The sequence below is a fragment of the Natator depressus genome, chromosome 14 (genome assembly GCF_965152275.1).
Source record: "Natator depressus isolate rNatDep1 chromosome 14, rNatDep2.hap1, whole genome shotgun sequence".
Lineage (NCBI taxonomy): Eukaryota > Metazoa > Chordata > Testudines > Cheloniidae > Natator > Natator depressus.
In genome coordinates, this window is record NC_134247.1 from 41,077,010 (window position 1) to 41,101,939 (window position 24,930).

General features: G+C 46.0%; 2 protein-coding genes across 2 annotated transcripts in view; one reads left to right on the forward strand and one right to left on the reverse strand.

Moving 5' to 3' along the window:
- The window catches only part of LOC141998490 (zinc finger protein RFP-like), a 208,131-nt gene that overhangs the window by 114,894 nt on the left and 68,307 nt on the right, over nucleotides 1-24,930 (forward strand). The window lies entirely within an intron of this gene.
- Nucleotides 3,795-24,930, reverse strand: part of LOC141998588 (butyrophilin subfamily 2 member A1-like) — a 54,577-nt gene continuing 33,441 nt past the window's right edge. Inside the window, exons 6-19 of the mRNA XM_074971460.1 lie at nucleotides 18,453-18,569; nucleotides 16,511-16,858; nucleotides 15,343-15,624; nucleotides 14,290-14,394; nucleotides 13,564-13,584; nucleotides 12,112-12,132; nucleotides 9,944-9,964; nucleotides 9,511-9,531; nucleotides 9,037-9,057; nucleotides 8,567-8,587; nucleotides 8,105-8,125; nucleotides 7,627-7,647; nucleotides 6,857-6,889; nucleotides 3,795-5,080 (exon numbers count right to left, since the gene is read on the reverse strand). Of these exons, the coding sequence (XP_074827561.1) occupies nucleotides 4,563-5,080; nucleotides 6,857-6,889; nucleotides 7,627-7,647; nucleotides 8,105-8,125; nucleotides 8,567-8,587; nucleotides 9,037-9,057; nucleotides 9,511-9,531; nucleotides 9,944-9,964; nucleotides 12,112-12,132; nucleotides 13,564-13,584; nucleotides 14,290-14,394; nucleotides 15,343-15,624; nucleotides 16,511-16,858; nucleotides 18,453-18,569 (1,571 nt within the window). The 3' untranslated portion in view covers nucleotides 3,795-4,562. The remainder of the gene's footprint in view (nucleotides 5,081-6,856; nucleotides 6,890-7,626; nucleotides 7,648-8,104; nucleotides 8,126-8,566; nucleotides 8,588-9,036; nucleotides 9,058-9,510; nucleotides 9,532-9,943; nucleotides 9,965-12,111; nucleotides 12,133-13,563; nucleotides 13,585-14,289; nucleotides 14,395-15,342; nucleotides 15,625-16,510; nucleotides 16,859-18,452; nucleotides 18,570-24,930) is intronic.

The following is a 24,930-nucleotide window of genomic DNA, read 5'->3' on the forward strand; positions in this document are numbered from 1 at the left end:
TTGTCTGCCCTTGCTTTCACGGAGGGAGGGAGGGAAGGGGGGCCTGACGATATGTACCCAGAACCACCCGCAACAATGTTTTAGCCCCATCAGGCACTGGGATTTCTACCCAGAATTCAAATGGGTGGAGGAGACTGTGGGAACTGTGGGATAGCTACCCACAGTGCAACGCTCCGGAAGTCGATGGTTGCCTCGGTACTGTGGACGCACTCCGCCGACTACATGCACTTAGAGCATTTGTGTGGGGACACACACAATCGACTGTATAAAAACGCTTTCTACAAAACCGACTTCTATAAATTCGACCTAATTTTGTAGTGTGGACATACCCAGCGTCTCTAAGGTGCCACAAGTACTCCTGTTCTTTTTACGGATACAGACTAACACGGCTGCTACTCTGAAACCACTCTAGTTAAACACCATTTTCTCTTCTCCCTCTTTCTTGAAACTCCCCAAATCCCTCCAAATTTGATCCTAAGAAGAGAAAAGTTGCTTCTGATTTTTCTGTATTTTGGTGATTTTACATCAAGAACAAAATCTAACAAAGGACAATGGACTAGAGTGTCTAGGGACGCTAGACAGTCAGAGGAACAGCACTGTAATCCTCAAAGCTGAGTGCGTTGCCTAGACTCCCTATACAAGATCCCTCTAGTTGGTATCTCCCATTGGCTAGGTTAGGCAACTTCCTGTCTAGCATGTTGGCTTTTGTGGATCCCATTCTAAGGGCTTGTCTACACTACCAAGTTTTGTTGACAAAACTTATGTCGACACCCAAAAGTTGACAAAACAAAAATCGCCAAAGGGTGTTCACACTTGTTCCCTCTGTTGACAGATCATGTCCACATTGGGGGCACCATCGTGGTGTGAGCAATGCACCCTGGGTATGCATCCCACAGTGCAGTGTTGTGGGAAGGAAGAGCTGATTGCTGCACATCTCAGGATTCTCTCCGAGTTCTCCCTCAGCTGCCGAGAGCAGCATCATGAGTAGCTCTGTGAGCTCTCCGGGCTGAGGAATGGCAAAGCAGCCCCGCAGTCTGTCTCCCTCCCTCGGCAGCAGCAGTCTGCCTGCCCCGTGTTCCTAGTGCTGAGCAGAACAGGAGCATTGCAATGATTTGCTCATTGTTTATTCCCCAAAAGGAGTAGCACACTCAGCTGTCAGATACTTCCCGGAGCTTTGAAAGAGGACGAGTGCATGCCAGCAGGGCAGCAGAGATCAAAACACTGAGCAGAGCAGTCAGGGCAGGCCTTGTGGGACATTGGCAGAAGCCAGTTCTGTCGACAGCAGCGTCTACACTGGCTCTTTGTCAACAATAAAGGGAGGGAAAAAGACAAAAGTCTCTCACAGGGGTTGTGACCTTGCACTCCATGTGCTTTATGAAAATAGGCTTATGAATCTGAAAATAACATAGCTGGCATGTGCTTTATGCCAAAGGTCTCTTATAACTTATCACTGGGAACTGGAGTGTCTGGAGAGGTGCCCGTTCTGGCAGGAGGGTTCTTCTCAGTGGTACCCCAGCGCATCAAGTGACAGTCTCAAAGGGGTCTCTGTGGCCGAACCTGTCACAGGGGTGGACGTTTTTTGTTGCCAAAACTGGGCATTTTTCATGACAAAAGTCCCATTGCAGTGTGTATGCGCTTGCTGTTTTGTCGCCAAAAAGGCAGTTTTTGATGACAAAACTTGATAGTGCAGACAAGGCCTAAGACACTTACATCTCCCCATAACTCAGGCTTTGTGGTTCACAGTGTTCTTCAAGTGATTTTCTAGGCAGCTGCGATTTAGATGCAGTGACATTCAGCATTGTAATACCTGAGTCCCTTCATGGAGCTCACTCTTTCTCTCTGACTCTAAATTAGAGATCAAAGTCCCCCAGCATGCAGCAGCTTCGTGAGGCCGGGGGCCCTGTCTGCTTTTCCTGAGCCCAGATGGCCCCCAGGACTCCCAAGGGAAGGGTGAGGTAGTGAGGGGCACTGCAGTTTGGTTGGTTGTTTTGTGCTATGTGATCTGAACTCTCTTGTGCTTTCCTGGTTAAGTGAAAGAGCAATAGTATGCTGGACATGTGCAAAGAGTCTCTGTGTGTGTGAAATGCTTCACAACTACTGCCTGCCTCTGGAGAGAGTTCAGCTGAAACCAGCGGGCTCTCACCTTGGCGTGGAGTTCTGGGAGATGGTGCATTCAGGCATGTGGGAGTCTGAAGTGTCAGCTCTGCACCGGGGGTTAGGCAGCAGGTTTAACACCTCAGATAGTGGGCTAGACAGCCCCCCAAGAATGTGCCCAGGGACCCCAAGACTGGAGCAGTGGATGGGCTCTGTTCCAGTCCCAGAGGCTTGAATTATCTGGGGATCCTGGGACTCGGATGCTTGGGTTCCCCTTACTGCAGTCTGGTGGCACCTCACCAGGTCTGGGATACAGACTCACACACCAGTAAACAGAAACCTTTTCAGTGCCCAGCAACCAAACACCCTTAACTCTCACCAGGTGGGTTCTGGTGATATTTCTACATCTGAAATATTAAATTCAGAGACATGAAAGGAGAGGTCTCTCTATCAGGCTGCCACATCCCTTTGCCTTGGGCTGAGGGGGGCTCTTTTCTGTTTCTGGATGAGGGTGTGGCTCTCCCTCCAGTGCTGCAACCTCCTGCTGCCTTTGCCTTGGGGTGAGAAAGTTTCTGTTAATGGCTCTTCCTGAGTGGGGGAGAGGCTGTCTCCTGTTCCACGTCTTCCACTGTTCTCTCTGACCAGGATAGAGCAGCTGGTGACTTTAACCATAGAAACTGTGTGAAGGAGCTGCCCCGACTCTGCTGCTGGGAATGTGGCAGCCCCGGCAGGGGGAGCAGGGAGATGCAGCAGGGGAGGAGGCAGAAAAGCAGCAAGATAGACCGGAGAACCCAAGGGGACTGTCTGTGACTCCACATTCAGGCTGTTCTAGTGATTGAGGGGTTTACACTTAATACCTGGTAGTGAAATCTAAATATAGAACTCACAAGCAGAGTGGGGTTTGTACCCTGGTTTGTAACTGTTTGCCCTGAGGTTGGTACTCACATTCGTGAGCTACTCTAGACAGCGTGACAGGAGAACTGGACCTGGCTGTCCCACATGCCAGCTGAGTGCTCTAACCACAGAGAGAGTAAAAGTTATAAGGCAGGTGACATCACAACCCCTCCCCCGCCCCCAACATTTTATGTGGAGCGAGGCAGATGCCTACCTCATTCCAGCAAGAAACGCCAGATGCTGGGTTCCTGTCTCTGGTGGCTAAGCAGAGATAGACGCCCCTCTGCAAGCTCTCTGTGACAGGGGGAAGGGCTCAGGACACCCCTCCCCTTGTCAGCATCTCCTCTTGTCTAGCTTAGATGGCTCCCTGCCGAGTGAGCTGGCTTTTGTGAATCGCACTGTGAGGTGCCTCTGATGCCCATGCCCTGTACAGGGAGTTTAGGCCCCTGACTCAGCTTTGTGGGGCACAGTTTCCCTCTAATTTTCTAGCTGCCTAAAAACTGGGCCCTGTGACGCTCAGCATTGCAACACCTGAGTCCCTTCATGGATTGTCCCCTGTGCAACCAGTCACCTCTCCGCAGAGCACAGCTGAGCAATTCCAGATTGACATGGGTGTGCACAGGACAGAGACAGAGCACAGGCTGGAGAGTGACACATCCCAGTAAAACCCAAACTCTCCTCCTAGAGGCGCGATATTCCCTGTGGGGGCAGGGGGGACAAACCAAGACAGGAAGCAAATCCCATGATATTGGCCCCAGCACCTGCAGCTGGGACATTAAACTGAAACAAACAAGAAGAATTGTTTGTAATGGTTTATTTACAGTAAGTAACTAAAGGTGGTAAGTAAACAGAGCTGAGAAGGAGCCTTAATAACCGCAACCTGGCAAGGAGATCCCCAGCTACTGAGAACAGTTTTCTTAATGGCACTAAAATAGCACCAATGGCCAGGAATTAATAGGGAATTAATGAGTTACAGTCTCACTTTCAGTAACATGTCATAAATCTCTCCGTCCCGCTCACACTCACTTTCCTTCTCCCTTTTCCTTCATAGTCTCTTTTTCTACTCAGCATTTTTCTAGCCCTCACTTGTGATACCTGTTTATTTTCCTCTCCCACTCTCCTCTCCTCCCTCCCACAGATCATCCCCCTTGGCTGCTCCATTCTTTCCCCTGATTTTATCCCTTCTCCTCCTGCTGCCCCAATGAGATCTAAGGACACAGATCTCTACAAAATGCTCCCTGCTGCTGCAGAGCTTCCAGCTTCTCCCAAAACCCCGACTGATTAATTCTGTGCCACCCTCACCTCTGCCTGTCCCCAACCCGACTGTTCGTTCTACCTCCTGCCCAGCCCCCACATCTGCCTCTCAGGGCCCTCTGGCAGCTCCAAGGGGCTCTTCCTCCTCCCCCTCCCATCCCTGAGGCTGCAGGGAGGGCGGGGAGGAGATTCTAGGGGTCATAGAGATGAGGAGCCAGAGGGTTGGGTAGCCAGAAGTCCTCTAAGTTCATAAAGACTAGGGCATGCGAGGATAGAAAGGCTGATTTTGGGGCCCCCAGTGGGATATTCCGCCCTCTGTCTCAGCGACACAGGCTGAGCCTGGATCCCCCCACCCCTAACCAGAACCAGGGTCGGATTCTCTCCCCAGGGATGGAGCCTGGTGGGAAAGTGAAGATCGGAGCCTCGTCACCAGCATCGATAAATGTCACCTGCCCCCGGTCACAGTCCAGACAAACCCGAATCCTGCTGGGGACCTGGCTCAGGGGCAGAGGGGCCTCAGGGGAGGTGAGAGCCCGGAACTGCCCCCCGCACTGCCCCACAGCCCAGATCCCCTGCTCAGGGCTAAGGCTGATCCATCCCTTCCTCCTCACAGACTCTCTGGCCACCCCCACAGCCCAGAGTTCCCCATCCCCCACCCCCACCTCCCAGCAATGTGTCTCCACGGTGAATCCCTCACAGCCCAGCACACAGGCCCTAGAATCAAATCTCTCAGGGTTGTCGGGCAGATTCTGCCATGTGTCTCCCCATCTCACACTTTTCCCATCCTCAGACAGGACGAGTTGGGACTGAGCCGTGTCTGGATCCAGCGTCACATTCACTAGGAAGAGAGAGAATCAGAGCGTTAGGGGCAGAGCTCAGCCCTGGGGGAGGCCGGGGCCATTTTTCACACTCCCCAGCAGCCCCATCCTGGCTTGGACAGGCCTGGATCCCAGGGAGCTGCCTCTGACCTGAGACTGAGCAGGGATGTCACTGCACTTCCTCAGTCTTTTTCTCTTCAGCTCCCAGCTCCCTCTGCTGGGGTGCTCCATTCCCAGCGGCAGAGACACAGCCAGGAAAGTGTCAGAAGCTTTTATTGAGGAGGGAACAGAGGAGGCAAGAACCAGCTTTAAACCCCAGAGGGAAGCTCCCTCCCCAATGCAGAGACGGGTCCGTTATGGAGTGAAAGGATCTTTCCCCTCCTGCGCCCACCTCTCCCCAGGGAGGGGACTAGAGACTCTGGCAGCCCCAGCAGATGGTACAACTCAGTGAATATTGACAGAGCTTCCCCGCACCCCACCTTCAATCTCACTGTGTCCCAGCTCCCCCTGTGCTGGACTTTGCTATGGGGCCTCCCCACTGCACCCGTCCTGCTCTGAAATGTCACAGCTTGGACAGCAACAGGCCACACGGTACCAGGACTGAACCTGCCCAGAATGTCACGGCTCAGCAGCAATCACAGCACAAAGGTCCAGTAGCCTGGGGGAGGGAGGGGTCAGCACCACTGAAGGGGGTTCATGGTGGAACGAGGCAGAATCTATGCGTGTGGGGGGAGCAGGGGCAAACTAGGGTTTTGTGAGGCCCTGGGCCAGAGCAAGTGGGGGCTTCTCCCGACCCCTTCTCCCTGAAGTCCGCCATCCCCCCCTGCGCTTCTTCCAGGGAAATGGGGTCAGGGCACAGGGGCTTGCCACACTCCGCCCACCTGGCGCTCCAGGCGGATAGCAGGGCAAGCCCCTGCACCCCGACTTCACTCCCCGGCTGAAGTGCCAGGTGGGTGGAGTGGGGCAAGCCCTTGAGCTCTGACCCTGCTCCTTGGCAGGACGGCTGGGCAGGCAGAACAGGTTGGGGCCCAGAGGCGTCCATTTTTCTAGGGCCGCCCAATTGGCTGGGGCCCCTGGGCACAGGCCCTGTTAGCCCAGTGGCTAATCCGCCACTATGAGGGTGTGTGGAACAGGTGGCAGGTGGAAATAAGGAGAGGGTCGTGCCAGTGATGGGGGGACTGAAGTGACGTCCTGTTTACCAGAGACAGGAGCATACTTGGGTCATGGTGGATAGAGAGAGGAGAAAAGAGACAAGCTCACAGCTCTGATCACAGGAGCTTCCTACATCTTTATAATGGATCCAAGGGAACCCCTCTCTGTGATCAAGGCTTGAGGCTGGAGCAAGGGTCGTCCACAGACACAGTCCCTGCTCACCCCGTCAGTGTGGGGTCACTGCAGAGCTCCTGGCTTTCTTCAACGGGGAAAAGATGAAGGAAGAAACAGGGAGACACTGGAGATCAGCCATCAGCACAGGAAGATTAAACAAACTCCCCCTGGAGAAGTGGCTGTGGACTGGATCTGTACAGTGAGTAGGAGCTGCTGTCACAGATCTCTGCAGGGTGCAGCGCACATGCTGGCAGTGGAGGGGAAGGAAGAGTAGATGCGATATGATGTCGATTCAGTATGGTGTGGTTGGACATAGGCACAAACCCTGCCTCATGATGTGCAGTGAAATGCAGGGTGCTGGGGAGGGCTGCCCTGAACGATCACATCAACCCCCACATTCGAGGAAAAAGGGGCACATTGCCTCACGGGAACAGATATTTGGACATTGATAAAATATGATCTTAAATTACCTTCTTCTATAGGTGCCACAGATCTTCTCCACCCTAAAACCAGCCACATAATTAGAGATGAGAGTGGATCTGAACACGTATTGCATGATTCAATATTGTATAAACTAATGACTGATGGAAAAAGAAAGTTCTTCCAGACATATACTAAAATGTAAAGAATCAGAACCTCCATTAGGTTGCATGAGTCTCTCTCTCCCAGGGTGGATCTTCACTGCAGAGTTAGCCCAGGATCTTACTTGTCTGCTTCCCCAAACTGTTACTTGTGCAAGCCCAAAAACTCTGACTCAAGTTTGGTGGTGTTTTACATCCAGGCTAGCTGGCAAGACTTTGGGTACAGGCTATTGCCCAGGGTCCACTTTAATTCAGGTTGGTTACATCCCACACTTTGCAGTGTGGAGGGAGGTTAATCATCTCAGGGGCTGATAGTTCACCAGAGCCTTCTGACAATTCCTCCCGGGCCATATTTTTTTGGCCACTACCCACTTTACTACTGTATTGCTTACCAATTTTTCAAATTAGCTTTTGGTGTGAAATTCATCCAGTTTAGTCTTTCCCCATATTTTATAAAGTTACATGAAAAAGCAACCACCCACATCCCCCAAAGGAATGACAGTAAAAAAGCAAACAAACAAAAAAGGGTTTCCAATGGCAACAACTTTAAAAATTAAATTTAAAAGCAAACATCTCCACCACAATTAAACAAACTGCCACACAAAGATCGAATTTTGTTACAAAAACTTTCTTGTCAGAGCAAGGACAATGATACTTACTTATTTCTTTATCTCGTATGGCTAAAAATTAAACAGAAATAAATACATATTTTTGTTCGGCATTTCCCTTTTCTTATTTTTTAGTTTTCTTTATCACCAATATGACAGTGAAGGCTGAAAGACATCAAACTCACCTACAAAATGTCAGACGAGAGGACCCAGTGGTCCCTTCTGGTCTTAAACTCTGTGACTCTATGTGACTCTATTATCAGTTTTTCAAAATAGCTTTTGGTGTCAAATCTCTCCAATTTACCATTACCCCATATTTTACAGAATTACAGTAACCCTTCCCAGAATAATCATAATAATTAATAAAAAGAAAGGAGAGAAACAAAAAGATGTCATATTGCAACAAAAGTGTAAACGTTAAATTTAAAATTGAACAACTCTACAACAATGAAACAAGCTCCCACATGAGGATCCAATTTGATACCAAAAATAAATAAATGCTTGTCTGAAGAAGGACAATGACACTTACCAATTTCTATATCTCGTTTGTCTAAAAATTAAACAGAAATACACATATTGTTTGTTAGGAGTGTCCCTTTACTTATATTTTATTTCTCTTTATCATCAATACTAATGTTAAGGCTGAGAGATTGTTTCTATTCAACCTCCTCTTCAGGACAGTAAGGTGAGAGGATCCAGTGGCCCCTTCTGGTTTTAAACTCTGTGACTCTATAATTAATTCCTTCTCAGTTTTTCATTGGTGTGAAATTTATCCACTTTAGTCTTTCCCCAGATAGTAAAGAGTTACATTACAAAACAACCCGCCATCCCCCCCCAAAAGAATAATAATAATAATAATAAAATAATAATAATTAATAATAAATCATTCATAATAAAGCAACAAGCAAACAAACAAAAGGTTTCATATTGCAAGAACTTTAAAAGTTACATTTAAAAACTTTCTTGTCAGAGCAAGGACAATGATACTTACTTATTTCTTTATCTCGTAGATCTAAAAGTTAAACAGAAATAAATACATATTTTTGTTCAGCATTTCCCTTTTCTTATTTTTTAGTTTTCTTTATCACCAATATGACTGTGAAGGCTGAAAGACATCAAACTCATCCTCAAAATGTCAGACTAGAGGACCCAGTGGTCCCTTCTGGTCTTAAAACTCTGTTACTCTATGACTCTATTGATCATCAATTTCTCGTATTAACTTTTTGCAAGAAATTTATCCAGTTTAGTCTTTCCCTACATTTTATTAAGTTACAATACTCCCCACAAAAGAATAATAATAAAAAGCAAGTAAGCAAACAAAAAAAAAAGTTTAATATTGCAACAAAATTGTAAAAGTTAAATTTAAAAGCACACAACCCCACCACAATTAAACCAGCTCCCACATGAGGATCCAATTTGATATTAAAATTTTCTTGTCAGAGAAAGGATAATGACACTTACCAATTTCTGTATCTCTTTTGCCTGAAAATCAAACCGACAGACACATATTGTTTGTTAGGAGTTCCCCTTTTCTTATGTTTTATTTCGCTTTCTCATCAATATGAAAATTAAGGCTGAGACATATTTTTTTTCTATTCAGTCTCCTCTTGAGGAGGTCAGATTAGAGGATCCAGTCATTTCTTCTGTTCTTAAATTGTGTGACTCTATGATTCTATGGCTTATCAATTTTTCATATTAGCTTTTGCTGTGAAATTCATTCAGTTTAGTCTTTCCCCACATTGATTAAAGTTACATTACAAAACAAACCCCTGTCTGCCCCCAAAATAATTCTAGTAATAATAAAAAGCAAGCAAACAAACATAAAAGATTTCATATTGCAACAATTTTGAAAGTTCCATTTGAAAACAAACTTCCACATGAGGATCCAAACTGGTACAAAAAGTTTCTTGTCAGAGGAAGGAGAATGACACTTACTTATTTCTTTATCTCGTAGGTCTAAAAATTAAAGAGAAATAATATATACATTTGTTAGGCATTTCCCTTTTCTTAGGTTTTATTTCTCTTCTTCAGGACGTCAGACAAGAGAGGGACAAGGGGTTCCTTCTGGTCTTAAACTCTGTGACTCTATTGTTTATCACTTTTTCAAATTAAATTTTGGTGTGAAATCTCTCCAATTTAGTGCCTCCTTCCCACATTTTATCACGTTACTGTAACCTCCCCCAACCAAAAAATAATAATAAATAAAAAAACAAACACGCAGACAAACAAAAACAGGTTAAATGTTGCAACTGAATTGTAAATGTTCAATTGAAAATCAAACAACTCCACAACAATTAAACAAACTCCCACATGAGGATCTAATTTCATACAAAAAATTTCTTGTCAGAGGAAGGATAATGACACTTACCAATTTCTATATTTCGTTTGCCTAAAAATGAAGCAGAAATACACAAATTGTTTGTTAGGTGTTTCCCTTTTCTTATGTTTTATTTCTCATTATCATCAATGTGATAAATAAGGCTTAGAAATTTTTTCTATTCCGCTGCCTCTTAAGGAGGTCAGACTAGATGATCTGGTCGTCCCTTCTGCTCATAAACTCTGTGATTCTATTAGAATCATAGAATCCTAGGACTGGAAGTCTAATCCCCTGCACTCGTGGCAGGACTAAATATTATCTAGACCATCCCCGACAGGTGTTTGTCTAACCTGCTCTTAAAAGTCTCCAACGATGGAGATTCCACGTCCTCCTTTATTCCATTTATTACCTACTCTGCCAGTTAGGAAGTTTTTCCTCATGTCTAACCTAAACCTCCCTCATGGCAATTTAAGCCCCTGCTTCTTGTCCTATCCTCAGAGGTTAATGACAACAATTTACCTCCCTCCTCCTTGTAACAACCTTTGATGTACTTGAAAACTGTTATCACGTCCCCCCTCAGCCTTCTCTTCTCCGAACTAAACAAAACCAATTACTCTATTGCTTACCAGTTAATCAAATTAGCTTTTTGTGTGAAACTTATCCAGGTTAGTCATTCCCCACATTTTATAAATTCATATTACCTCCCCCCATGAGAATAATCATAAAAAACAAGTAAGCAACCAAAAAAAACCCAGGTTTAATAATGCAAAAATAAATAAAAAGGGTAAATATAAAAGCAAACAACTCCACAACAATTAAACAATCTGCCTATGATGGAGTACAGCAGTTTAGAACCATGCCCTTGGGACGACATGGGGCCACTGCCACTTTCCATCAGCCAATGGACAGAGTGCTGCGGCTGCAGGGATCCGACACGGCCACCTACACGGACGATATCATCATCTGCAGCGAGAGCTGGGACGAGCGTATGGAGCATGTCCCTACGGTATCTGGGGCTCTCAAAGAGGCGGGTTTGACGGCTAACCCAACCAAGTGTCAGCTGCCCACCCAAGAAGTCACTTACCTAGGGTAGGATGTCAGGGGAGTGGGGGGGTGGGGTGGGGGAGGGGGAGATACGACCTTTGGTACAAAATTCTTAGTGGGCTGCCCCGTCCCTTTCACAAAGTAGCAAGTCCGGTGGTTTATGGGATTAGCAGGATACTATTGACGGTTCATCCCAAACTTTGCTACCATGGCTGCCCAGTTGACAGACCAGGTTAAGGACACTGCACCCATGTCAGGCATTGGGAGAAGAAGAACACCCTGTTCTCTATCCCAGCAGGAAGCTAATCCCACAGGAGGTAGCCTAATCAGTCATCAAGAAGGAGGCCCTGGAGGTGAAATGAGCCATTGATGCCCTTACTTGTAGGGTTAGCCCTTCCACCTATTAACTGACCATGCACCAATCCACTGGCTGCGCTCAATGACAGGCCATAATCCAGGCATTATTCAGTGGCTTCACCCAATGAAGCCATATAGCTTTCGGATGGTAAAAGCGTGGACTTCTTTTTCACAGGATGGTGGGGACATGAACTGGCCCCAGGACACCCCAGCCCAGGGTCTGAGAGGGAGGGTGTGCGAGGGAGTATACAAACCCCACACTGGGTCTGACGGGGTGAAAGGACAGTACTGGGCCCAGGTAGCCCCGCACATCCAGCCCTGCAGAGCATGCTTCAATTGGAGAGAGGGCTGGAAAGGGAGCAACCCAGCTCAGACAGGAGAGGCTGGGGAGGAGGACAGACCTGCCCTGAAGGCTCCTGACAAAGGAATGACCATATACTTAGCCCCATCAGGGCTGATGGTTTCATTGCCTTTTCTTTTCACCTTATCTTGGATTGGAACCGGGGGAGACCAGCAGTTGGTTGGAAGTGACCCAGAGAGGGCAACTCGGAGGACAACTTTGGGGACCTGTTGACCCTCCTAAGGCCCTGGCTCAGAGCCCAGAAGAGTGGGTGGGCCCAGGCTCCCCTTCCACTGCCCACCTCCCTGCCCTTCTGATTCAAAGAGGGCCAGGACTGCAAGACTTGCCCACTGGGAGGGGGCACTAAGTGTGCTAACCACTAGGTCACATAACCCACCGATGACCCTATCACGCTCCTATAGGGGGATCCAATTGTGTACAAAAAATTTCTTCTCAGAAGGAAGAAAATGACACTTACCAATTTCTAGATCTCGTTTCACTAAAACATAAACAGAAATATGTATAAAAGTTTTTATGAGCTTTTCTTGCCTTATGTGTTATTTCTCATTATCATCAATACAAAGTTAAGGCTGGGTGATTATTTTTACTCAACTTCCTTGTTTCTATTGCTTCCCCATCAAAAGGGAAAGTTTATCTAATTTAGACTTACCCCAAATTTTATTAAACTTGTTTAACACACCCTGTCCTGGGGCACAGCCCCATCCCAGTCAGGAAAAGACGAAAACTCCTCTGGGCTCAAGTGGCCTCATTCCTGCAGGGCCTGCTCCACTTGGAGGAAATGATCTCAAAAGAGAGAGGCTGTCACAGGAAGGGGGCCGCAACCAGCAGAAAGGCTGCTGGAACTCAGAGGAGCTGATTTCTGCAACAGAACCACTGGGAGGAAGAGAACGTGTGACCCTCTGCCACTCACAAGGGCCCTTCAGACCAGGTACAAGCAGGGACGTGTGCAGCAACTTAAATTTGACCCCTTTTGGACGGGCACATTCTGTACCCATCCCTGGAGCTCGCTCCCCTCACTGTTTTGGCCAGGGAAGGACTTTGCTCTTTCCCCTATGCCCACCCTGGCAGAGCACTCTTCCCTCCCACACAGGAGCTTGCTCTTTCCCCCACACCAGCAGGAGTTCGCTCTACCCTGCCTCCGCCCTGGCCCTGGCAGCAGGTCACTCTTCCCTGCCTCTGCAGCCCTGGGGTTGTAGAAGCTCTGTGCCCTCGATGATTATTTGGGGCCCCGTGCCTCTGCTTGCCCCCCCCCCCCTCCTTATGCATGACTCTGGGTACAAGCTGACTGCAGCAGGGAGCGGTTGAAGATAAATCCTGTCATGGGGTTCAGCTGTTCTTAAACTTCTGTCATGAATTCACTTGATCGATGCTACACTCCCAGGTGACTGGACTTGCCATTGTTTTCTCAGATGCTCCATCGATATGCGGTCTAAGGCCCAGACAACTAGGCAGCACCCAGACTTACGTCTCCTAGCCTGCCCTGAGAGCAAACAGTCCTTTTACCCCAATGGATAGCAATGTCACATTAGAGGAAACTGAGGCACAAAAAAATTCATTAAAATAATGCAGAAAATTCCCATTTCAGCACACCTTCATTGACAAGCCAGATCTCTATAGATTCTTCTCAAAGACTCTGAGACTGAGGCTGGTTTGCATTGAAAACTTACACTCCTCGTACACGTAGCTATGCTGACCTAACCCCCTAATTCAAAGGACTTTTAAGGGGAAAGGGTCTTTGGAAACATCCAAACAGGCCCTGAAATGGTCCAGCCTCTTACACATACTAACCCTCCCCCACCCAACAAACACACAGAAATAAAAATAAATCTGAGAAACCAACAAGCGTATATGCAATTGTGTAACTTGGTCAAAATCTGTATTTGTGGAAAAAAGGGAAATTGAAACTTACCAACTTCTTCAGTAAGTTTCGCTGAAAAGTACAGAAATAAATGTAAATTAATATCATCTCCTTGCTTCATTAAAAGTGTTTGAAGACTACTTCCTATAGGTACACAATTCATTAGGAAGGAAGTCTGATTGATTTGGAAATCAGGCAGATATTCTTTATGGATGAAGTTCAGCAGGTTAAGGACAGCTGTGCCTGAGTTATGTGACAGTGGGTAGGATTTTTTAATTTCCTAACTGAGGAAGAAATGTGTTTCTTTACTGATTTACCAAAAGGGCATTTCTACAGCGCCTCTCACTGTAATGTCCAGGTGCACTACACTTTATTAGCAGAAAAGAGATTTGAAGGACAAATATGAGAGGCTAGGCTTTGCAGAACCTTCTCTCAAGTGGGACCAGAGACAGACAGTGGTAATCTCCTGAGAACTAGCAGCAGAGAGAGATGAAGGACCAAGCAGAACACAGATGTATCTGCTATGATCCGATTCTCTGACTCAGTTCTATTGCCCAAGACTCTCCTCTCTCCTATTCTACTCCCCACCCCCTACACACAAAGTCCTCTCCCGCTCTCCCCCCCCACCCTCTATCAATAAATTCACATGCATTCTTCTTTATACAGGACAAGGTCAGCAGATCACACCTTCTTTTAATATTAAATTCCTAAATTGCTCTAATTTATTTATTAGAACAAAATCTTTATTTACAGTATATTTCTTCCTCTGATATTTACCTTTCATTTTAAAGAGATAAACAGTGAGGCCAATAAAAGCAAACAAAACCACCAGGATCACACCCAAAGTCGCCATCAAGGGATTCACCCTCGGGAAAAAGAGATCTGAAAAACAAAACACCAGAACTTGTCTTAATTTGGAAGCGCTGATTACAGTCAGATGTTTTTATTTCATACAAATACATAAATGGTGCCCAGCAGGATTTGTGCAAGACAAGAGTGAAAGAATGGCCATGTGTACACTATACAAAAATGTGTAGACCGCTGGGTTTGCTCTGGCCCCTGCCTAAGGGCCAGAGCATACACACTCCAGGGAGGCCCTGTTCCTGCCTAAGGGCCGGAACCCCTGGAATATTTGGGGTTCAGCCCCATTACACCGGTTGGGATGCTAACATCGGTTTGCTAATTTCCCCTGAGACTAGGCAGCAATCCCAGTGGTATAGTGAGGCGGTGTGGCCTCCCTCCAATCCAGAGCGGGAGGGACAACCACCGCACCACTACACGAGGGTAAAATGAGTCCATTTGTGGATCTTGACCAAAGTGATGTAAGAAGCACAAGTCCAACTGAATGTCATTAGAAACAACATCACATGACGTAGGTGACGTTTCCCACAACAAGCAGTGAACAATGAGTTGGTGCAGCAACAAAATCACAAAGAAGCCACATGACAAAACTTACCACATTCAAAAAACTCACTGAGGTGAAGTTAAGGTTGCAGGATCATATTGTGTCAGTGGATTGAGTGAAAATTTCTTCTAAAAAATGCTGGAAGATTTTTGTGTGTGTGCATACATGCGTGCAGGCTAGTATCAGGAAAGTCAGACTTCACATTAAATTTACATGAAATCCCAAACTTTGATTTTCTGAATACTCACAACTAAGGGAATCAAATTACCTAAACTCTGATCCCGTAAACATACCAGTCTCCTATTTTCTGTGTTTGTACGTGGATTCTGAAATATCCACCACAGATGTTTCCGTTCTTTTCTTCCTATGTTTTGTTTGGTTTCTGGTGGTGGTGAGTTCAGTGTGGGGTTTGGATGGTGACTGACCTGCTATATAAACGGCTGATTCCTTGTCTTGATTGAGAACGGTGTTCGTGATGCAACAGGACAAGTTTTGGTTTGAATGTTCTGTTACAATGAGAGCAGTTTCTGTTTCAAACAGGTTGTTATCGCCACGGGATTTTGTTTCAGAGAGTGATGGTAAACGCTGCCCATTGAAATCTTTCCACAGCACCTCAGGCTCTGGGTACCAGCCAGCTGATCGACAAACCATCCGGATACCTCCATCCTGGTGACCCTCCACAGAGATGAGAGGAGCAGAGCCCAGACCTAAGGGGAAAACACATAAAGGTGTCAATTCCATGAATTAATTTAGAAAGCAGAAGGGATGAGGGACAGTTTGTGGATCCCTTACTCACACTAGAAAGCACTTGTTCACGGGGGTAGTCAGTAGAAGGGATAAATGAATACTGGAATGTCTGAAATTCCAGTTTTCATGGACACAAAAATGTGAACAAATATTTACAATAATTTCACTGAGTCAGTGGGAGATATTGTCCTATCAACACAGGAGCAACTGAGTGCTGACACCTTTGGAGCTATGATCACTTCATTTAGATACCTGAGTGGGATCTGAACTTTTTCATAAGCTGATCATTAGTACAGTAGATAAATACGTTTCTTTTTTTTTTTAATCTAACTGGTGTCATGGTTACAGTGTTAAAGCAGCAGGGGATAAATGTTCAGTCTTGTCTAAGAGTGGTTAATATGTAGCTCCCCATCACCACCATCACCACTATAGAGTCTCAGCAAATAAGGCTGCATTTGATTTTAACTACACCCCTACATGACAACCAACCCATAAGAAGGCCATAAAAGTCTGGCAGCCCCACCTTAGCCACACATCCTAGAAATGACTGCAGAGCAATTGGAAGGCTTTGTGTGTCCAGAAGGCCTTTCCCTCTTAATTAAAGACCCCTTTGGGAGTCAATCAAGACTGGGCAAGAAAGTGCCTTGCCCATCCTGAAAATGTGTTTAATAACACATTGGGAAAGTTTTCAGCATATTTTCTCAAGTATGAAAGTGGCTGTTTGCTGAAAGTTAGATACACTGTGTTATTGCAAAATATTTCACAACCAGGGAGTCACAGCTGTTGTAATAGGAAAGAACAAAGCCTGCAGACCACACACAGTTAAAACTGACACAAGTTACTGACCTGCTACCCGCAGTTCCAATACAGTTTCTTCATAAAAAGTACCATCTTGAACAAAGCAGTGGTATTGTCCTTCATCAGAGGGTCTGATATTGAGAATCCTCAAGGGAACATTTCCATCTGTGAGTCCGGCTTTCAAAAGCTCTGTCCTTCCCTGATACTCTGGCATCTGCCCTTCATACTGATCCTTCCCATCACGGTACAGGTGCACAAAGGATACAAATTCAGGTCGGAACCATCTCACCTCCATGTTTGCAGCGCTCATCCGGGGGGACAGGTGACAGGGTAACACAGTTTCCTGACCCAGGATGGCAGCGACAGGGTCACGGGGTCCAATCACTGTGAATTTTGCTGGAAAATGCACCGGGACAGCAATAACAACAACAACAAACTTGGTGAGGCAGAGAACTGGGAATGGACGTGCTCGGTGTATAGTTGAGACAAGCTATTCAGTAGCCCCTTTTTCTAAGTACTCTCAAATTGACACGCTTACTGACATTGGCATGAGATTTGCTGGTCCTCACCAGGAATAAGGGTAGGGTTGGTGGGCCATATCTGGTGTTCTTCCACCAAGGTGCTCCTGAGATCTAGGCCTATTGCTCTAGGCAATTGTTGTACTATTGTGGTTCAATACTTCATATGATCAAGAGACCAATTAACCAAACTTTGCCAAGTATATTGCCAAAGGACAAATCAGTACACTATGAAAAGGAGACATACATATCCTCCTTCTGGAAAGCAATCCTTACCTTGCAGTGTGCTCACCTTACACAGAAACTGTGCTTCAAAAATACACCACCAAAACCACTTATATTTATACCAGGGGTGTTTGCAAGTGAAAAAGCCCTTTATCCATCACCCCATCCAACCCCCCACTTCTTAATCTTGTTCTGTACGTTCCTTATTGCTGTTTCGGTCAGAACATTCCAAACCAGGTGGGGGCAGACGTACATCCCAGCCACTGCTAGGTCATGCCATTCATGTCTCTTGGCTTTGATAGGCTTCCGGTGTTCTATTGTGAACACTAACTTAACTTTAGCAAAGTTTGGTGGGATATTTGATGTGGGTGAACAGAGTTGTTAGAAGAGCATAATACATTCCATTAATTTCCCAACACCATATGTAAAGAGAGAATTACTGTGCATATAATACCTAATAATAAGGTGGTGTATACTACACCTAACATATATGTATTAGCTAACAGGCCCAATAAAAAAAGTCACACGACATAGAATATCAGGGTTGGAAGGGACCTCAGGAGGTCATCTAGTCCAACCCCCTGCTCAAAGGGGGACCAATCCCCAATTTTTGACCCAGGTCCCTAAATGGCCACCTCATGGATTAAACTCACAACCCTGGGTTTAGCAGCCCAATGCTCAAACCACTGAGCTCCCTCCCCCAAATAGACTCCTAGTGGAATCAAAACGAGCTCCGATATTCCACAGTGGAGAGAGGAGGCGGTGCAATTGTCATGTGGGCCCTCACCAGGGGCCCACACCACCAGGTATTAATACCTGTCCCCAGCCTCTCTCAAATATTCTAGTTCTTATTACATTTTTGTGCACATGTGGGGCTCTAACTATGGCTCCGATCTCTGGTATATCTCAAATCCTCTAAGATAATTTATGTAACTTATGAATTATTCTTGTTATTGTTAAACTCTTCAACAAGTGTCTAGTCAATGCTCTGGGCATCCTTGACAACCTTTTCAAGAGACTCGTGTGAAGAAACAGACCCGAGCCCTATCCCAGGAGCAAATAAAATAACCCAGCAGCAGCAACAGAATGAGAGCAAACAATGGATAATGAAGGTGCTGATCTTGCTGCGTGGTTACATTTACACACCGGGAGTAGTTACATTGACTTTGAGTGGAGCATGTTGTTCAGACACTTCAGGAGCCTAAATAAATCCTCTAAGAAACAGCAGCCACGGGGCGGATTCCTACCTGATCCCATCCTGTGAACAGAACAGGTAAGGAAGCAAATGATAAACCCAGGGAGAGGGGAGCTGGCTCGGGAGCTGTGGCAGGATGAGAGAACTTTCATCTGCACTGTAACTTGATCTAGACAACAGGAAGGAGGAGGAAAGAAAACTCATCTTAGTGAACATAACACTGAGACTAACAGGAAATCATTAAAGTCAAACATTAAAGAGGACACATTAAATAAGAAAGGAATAAATGCATTATTAAGTGAACTTTTTCATATTATGTAGTTAGAACAGCCATTTAAATAAACTGAATATGTGTTTCCTTTATGAGTCTGAATTTGTCCCATCCCTACAAAATCCACATTAAAAAAAGTCAGATCGGTGTAGAAGTTGGTAGTAATTCCGTCAATGGAGAAAAAAGTTTTAAGGAATGAGAAACAGTGTGTGTTTGTCAGGTTTCGGAGAAGCAGCCATGTTAGTCTGTATTCGCAAAAAGAAAAGGAGGACTTGTGGCACCTTAGAGACTAACCAATTTATTTGAGCATAAGCTTTCATGGGCTACAGCTCACTTTATCGGATGCATGTGTGTTTGTGTGTGAGAGAGAAAGATTCTTTGTTTTTGTTTGTTTTTTACCCATTTCTTTTCTTTCAACATATCAGAGGCAAAATGATTCAGTCCCATAAACAGAATTATCAAGTATCAGAGATAACAGAGAAAGAGGCTGCCCATAAAGTTGGATTTGCAAGCGTTTGTAACTTACTTTTCAAAACAGAAATCTACAATAAGTTAATTCATAGCCAGACTCCCTTTGAATGCATTGAGAGCAGGATCGGGTCCAGTTTTCCTGAATAAAATATAAAGAGGAAAGACAAAAAATTCTTACATCGAATAGCCACAATAGTCTGGTGTTAAATTCCAATGAAAGGGGAGGAAACAAAATCGCTCAGATAAAATTTGGAATATATAGTTCAAAAGCAAAGTTTATATTCAGAGTCAGATACATTTATCTGGGATTATTGGATCATTTTGCATTTATTTATTCACCCAAAGACTAAATGTCTCCTAGGAGCTATCAAAGAGCAGTGGAGAGAGTATTCAAGTGACAGAAGCTCACCTACCTGATGACTCCTGGAAATCAGCTTTGGGACAGTTTTGAGCTCTCCCTGACATCTCCAGGTTTTCTACAATCCTCATCCATTCTCCTCTGGGGGGTTTACATTTTCAGCGATGATTTCAGTGAGGCCAAATTAAGTGAGGAGAAATGACAGAGACAAGGAGCTGGATCCCAGGCTTTGCTTCCAAACGTCTGCCAAAACGGTGTCTCTTTTTTGTCAAGACACTGAAGCGAGATGTGTCTCTCTCGATGCCTCCACCGCGCTAGAAAGCGAAAGTAGGAAAGGGAGGGGCACGCGGGGGGGATTTCCGTCCCTTCACCCCCACATTGCCCTTTGGGGTGAAGGACCCTCTCCCGGAGAAGTCCACCCAGGGGTCCCGTCTTGACTCAGATCTACCCAAGGGCCCCAGTTTGGCGGAAGCCCCGTGAGAATTTCGCAGAGACTCGGCTCCCTGCTCCTCCAGACCTGGACATGCGGGACCGGATTTCTGACGGCGCTGGGTTCACACGCATCAGGGGCCCCTCGGTCGCTCCGCTTCTGCTGCAGCCCAGCGGCCGCGGCGCCGGCTCCGCTCTCCAGCCCCTTCCCCTAGGACCGGCCCCGGGGCTTCTCCTCCGCCCCCCACCCCGCCCACTCGCTCCTCCTCTCCGCTGGCCGGCTGAGGGCTCCTCTCCTCCCCTCCCCCTCGCCGGTCACTGGCAAGCAGCCAGTGGGGGGCCGCAGAGGAGCACTAGGACCAGGGAGAAAGTGGGCGGGGGGGGGAAGGATCCTGTTTACCCCTCCCCAGCCCTGCTGCGCCTGCAGTTTACTCCTGGCACCTCCCTCGCTCCAGGGACCAGCCCTAGCTCCCCCCCCCCCCTGTGCTTTTGCCCCAGGCCCTGCCCCGCTCCAGTCAGCAAGGACTAATCCTAAACTCTTGCCCCTGGCCCCTGCCTCGCTCCAGCTGGGTACCAATTCCCCCCCCCCCCCCCGCCAACCGTGTCCCACTGTCAGGGTGGATAGCAATCAATGATTTTTTTAAATTTTTTTTTAAAAATTGGATTTTTTCATTTTTTTGATAAAATGCTTTTTGAGAAAAAAAAACTATCTAAAGATCGTTTTAATTAAGATACATTATAGCTCAAAAATCTCTCATCATGGAATATGGATGATAAATTATAATTCTATTGTATGAGACAATATATTCATGTAATGTTTGAGAAAAGTTTTATAAATGAGTTCTAATAGTTCATGGATAAGGGACCCAAACGTATGGGGTTTCACAGGCTTCTCTACAGATTATTTAGGTTAATCTTTCTGTCTACCCAATGGGACTCAGTGCTCAGTCTAGAAGACACCATCAGAGGTGCTTAAGTTTTCAGTTCTCAAACTGTGGATTTGTCTCTCCAGAGGTAACATGCTTGTTAACAGCAAAAATGTTTTAAAATAAATAAATAATATGTAAAGGTGAGAAATAACAGACCTCAACTCTATTGTCCCTCTGCAAATTTGTGTACATGGAGTCAATCCCTTTGTACCTCTGTCTAAAAGTGCAAAGTTTCAAAAAGTTCAATGAATAGAAGACTGTTGGGGGCAGAATAGATCTGGACAAGGAGAAGAAGTCTGGAGATAAATGTGAAAAGCGAGGAACATACGCTTTTTTGTTAAAATATTATGTTTGCTGTTGAAGAAAAAAATCCAGAATACTTAACGTTGTTTTCGTTAAATAAAACAATTTAAATGTTTGTCTGGTGATGTTCTCCTCCTAATACAGCCAGGCAAGAAAATCCTCCAATTATTAATGATTAACCTGTTGAATTGGAGATGGTTCACCTCCCAATGACAAGAAATATCTGCTTCAGTTACCTTTGGTAAATGAAATAACCCGTCATTCATTTTCTGATATAGCTGTAAAACTAATCTGAAAAGTTTTCAAAATAAATCACTGTTTAAAAATGTATAGTGTATACCTTCTAAAAATGAAACCTACATCGATCTCTGAGTTGTGAAGAATATGTATTAAGGTTGTAACAACAATCAAGAATGCACATGTATATAGAAAACCCTGATTAAATCGAGACTTCCTGACTAGTGATTTTAATCATGATTTAGATCAAATGCACCCTGCCCGCTGTGCTCTTGCCCCTGGCCCCTTCATTCCCCAGGGGGCCCCACAAATATGTTTGGCGGCAGGCTCACAAAAAGCTAATCCGGCCCTGTTTAATACAATCATAATAACCATGATATTTTCATCTCCTGCGCCAAATGAAAACTCCCCTTTTAATTACTTCAGTAATAAACAGCCCTTGTACGCTACACTGGAGTTTATGGTGAAGGGAGTGTCTTTATTGCTGTAAGGCCGAAGGTTAAAGCCCAACCTCTCTCTGTTCTCAGGTACAAATCAAACAGGGACCAAACTGCGTAAGTTGTTAGTTCTAAGTCCTGACTGGTCAGCAGACATAGCGCTCCCCTTGTGACAGGATCCCCCGCGTGCAAACTGGATCCGGGGTACCACTGTGGCCCCTTACGTCTCCAGCCTGGGCTGTCTCTCACAATGCTTTGAAGCAGTAAACCCCATTGGGAGCTGTCATCACTCAGCACAAAAATAGGTGGAACCCCACACCCAGCTGGATTGCCTGAATGCTCCCAGAGCCACTCACACATCACACAGAGAAAGGCACCAGCCAATATCCCCCAGCTCCCCAGCCTTGCACCCGAGTGTAAGTTTATTGCCCAGTTTGGAGAGGACATGCACCAGCCAGAAATGGAAATCCAGCTGAGGTGAGAAAGGAGAGCTTGCCAGAGATGTGGCTTGTTACAGGGGCTGCTGTAAAGTTGGATACAATGTTGCACTATTTAATGCACTACACGGTGGAATTTGTATGTTCTTGCAGCTGGATGGTGTGAGCTGAAATTATTTTCCTTAAGGGGAAGGCTGTCATTGCTCCTTGTTTTGCTGGGGAATGCATGGCTGGAGATCTGTAGCCATCAGTCACACGCCTTCATACTGCTGCTGTTTCATGTGGCTGGGCCCTGCAGCCAGAACTTTTTTATGGCAGAGTGGATCTGAGATCAGGATCAAGAGGGAATCTGGAGAGTGGCCTTCTGGAGCCAGAACAGGAGCTGCAGCTGCAATGGGAAAGGTGTGCTGGGCAGAGGCATCCTGGGGAAGCAGCTGGTTACTTCCTGAGCAACCAGATACAATATTATTACAGATCCTGACTCACATTGTGATGAGATACATTGTCACCCCTGTGTAAGGCAAACTGGTTACATGGTTGTAAACTTGTTTCTAACCAGCCTTGCTGCTTCATGGCATCCAGATGCTGTCAGCTCTGGTGCATGGGCTCAGGGTGAGGATCTCACTGCTGCTGGGTTTTTGCTGCTGGTGAACGTATTGCCTGAGAACTGCAGTCTTCAATCAGACACATGCGACATGCAGTTATTTTTGGCCAACAGAAGGGGCCTCCAGGGGCTGAGGTGGAGGCTGGAGAGATGAATCCCTCATCCCATGTCACTTGCAGCTGACTGTGCCAATGAGACAGTTCCCAGACTGTTTAGTGGAACAGCGGGATGGGAGAGCGGGAATACTCTCCAACAACAAGGACACACACACACAAAACAAGGGCTGGGGGAAAGTGAAACACGCTAGAGGCCAAGAGTACAAATCATCTCACTTCTACTGAGTGTTGTTTGTGTTTGCAGGCACCTCCCAGCCCTTATGACTGACCATGACCTCCTATTCACAGCCCTAGAAGGCAACCTAGTATTGGACACCTCTTCAGCCCATTTTGCTAATAAGTGAACAGAAGTTGCACAAGGTCACTGAAGTCAAAGCGGGGAACAGAATCAGGGTCTCCAAATGGAATCCCAGGTCTTAGCTACTCAGCCCCACGGCCTTGGCTGAAAGTGTCAAGTATCTGTTCATTGGTTCACCTGTTGCTAACGGTTACACCACACCAGAGCCAGCAACAGGAGACCAGAGTCCTGATCGCAAATGTTCTGCTGATGACTGGCAAATACTGGTGTAAGCCGTTAGCACAGCCTGTGTCATGTTCCCTCCAGCAGCTGGCCCACACACAGCCCAACAATTCTTCCCAGAGCTGAAGTGGTGTGGTGGGGATCTGAAGAGACATGATTTAAATCAGCGGTTTTCAAAGTCTGGGTCGCGGCTCCACAGGGTTCACCCCTGGCAGGGAAGGTGGCCGCTTCTTTATCTGCATCCCGCAAGGTTTCATCTACATTTAATGGGTTATTTAGTTGCAAAGAAATATACAATGGAAATGTAATTACAGGGGTATATGCAATCTACATGTAAGATAACAACAAACAGCCTTTATTAGTTTTCATGAAGTTTCCACATCAGACATCTTCTCATCTTAACACAACCCTAAATTGAAGTGTGTGTTAATCTAATTGCCAAGGCCTACAGAATGGAAAGGTAACGTAATAATAAACAACAAGATTTAGACAAGTAAAAACAATACACTGAACATCTCTGGTTTGATCTCTGTCTGCACCAGTGAATTGGCCGGAATACACATCGATACACTTAACCCTTCTTTGATATTCGGACACAAGTGAACTATTGCTCTGCTCTGAGCTGGTCTGTCAGAGTCACATGAGCAATGTATTTTGCACATTGTAATTGCCTTTGAATTACAAGATCCCAACTGGCAAGAAGGAAGATCAGCATCATGTGGCCAGCAGAGCTCCCAAATTACTGGATTAGTGGAAAATTCACTATTTCCCCTGATTTCCATTGCTTTTTCTGTCTTGCTTCTAAAGGAGACAGCCATTCACAGACACACGTGTGACTCTTCTGCCAGCAAACATGCAGCAAAGTCAGAATTAGAAGCCTTGAGTTCAAATGTCACCTCTCCTTTTTGTTTTTTATATTTCCATGCACATCACAACTCTTGTCACAAATACAACACGAGATCCCCTGCCCAAGATAGCAGAGAAGTATCAGACACTTTTTCCTCCCGATTACAAAGTATTTGAGAGGCTGCACAAGGTCACTTCAGGTAGAACTGGGAAAAGAACCCAGCTCTCCAATATGGAAAACCCAGGTGCTAGCCACTCATTCCTACTGCCTTTGGGTTGAATGCATAAAATAGATACGATCTGGTTACCACCACTGCACAACAGAGCCAGGCACAGAACCCTGGAGCTCTGACCTCTAATCTGGCTCGTAAGCATTTGTGTACCTGATGGAACAGTGTGTCAAGTCCCTCAACAGTGATTGGCCTCAGAAATAATGGTGGGGAACCGGGGAGGCCATGTTACAAATCCTGCTGCTGTGGGAGTGGGGACTGAGTGGTTCCATGGGGTATTAAAAAAAAGAAAACTAAAATATATAATTTAATTCACACGCTAGTTGAAAATGTTATAATCGA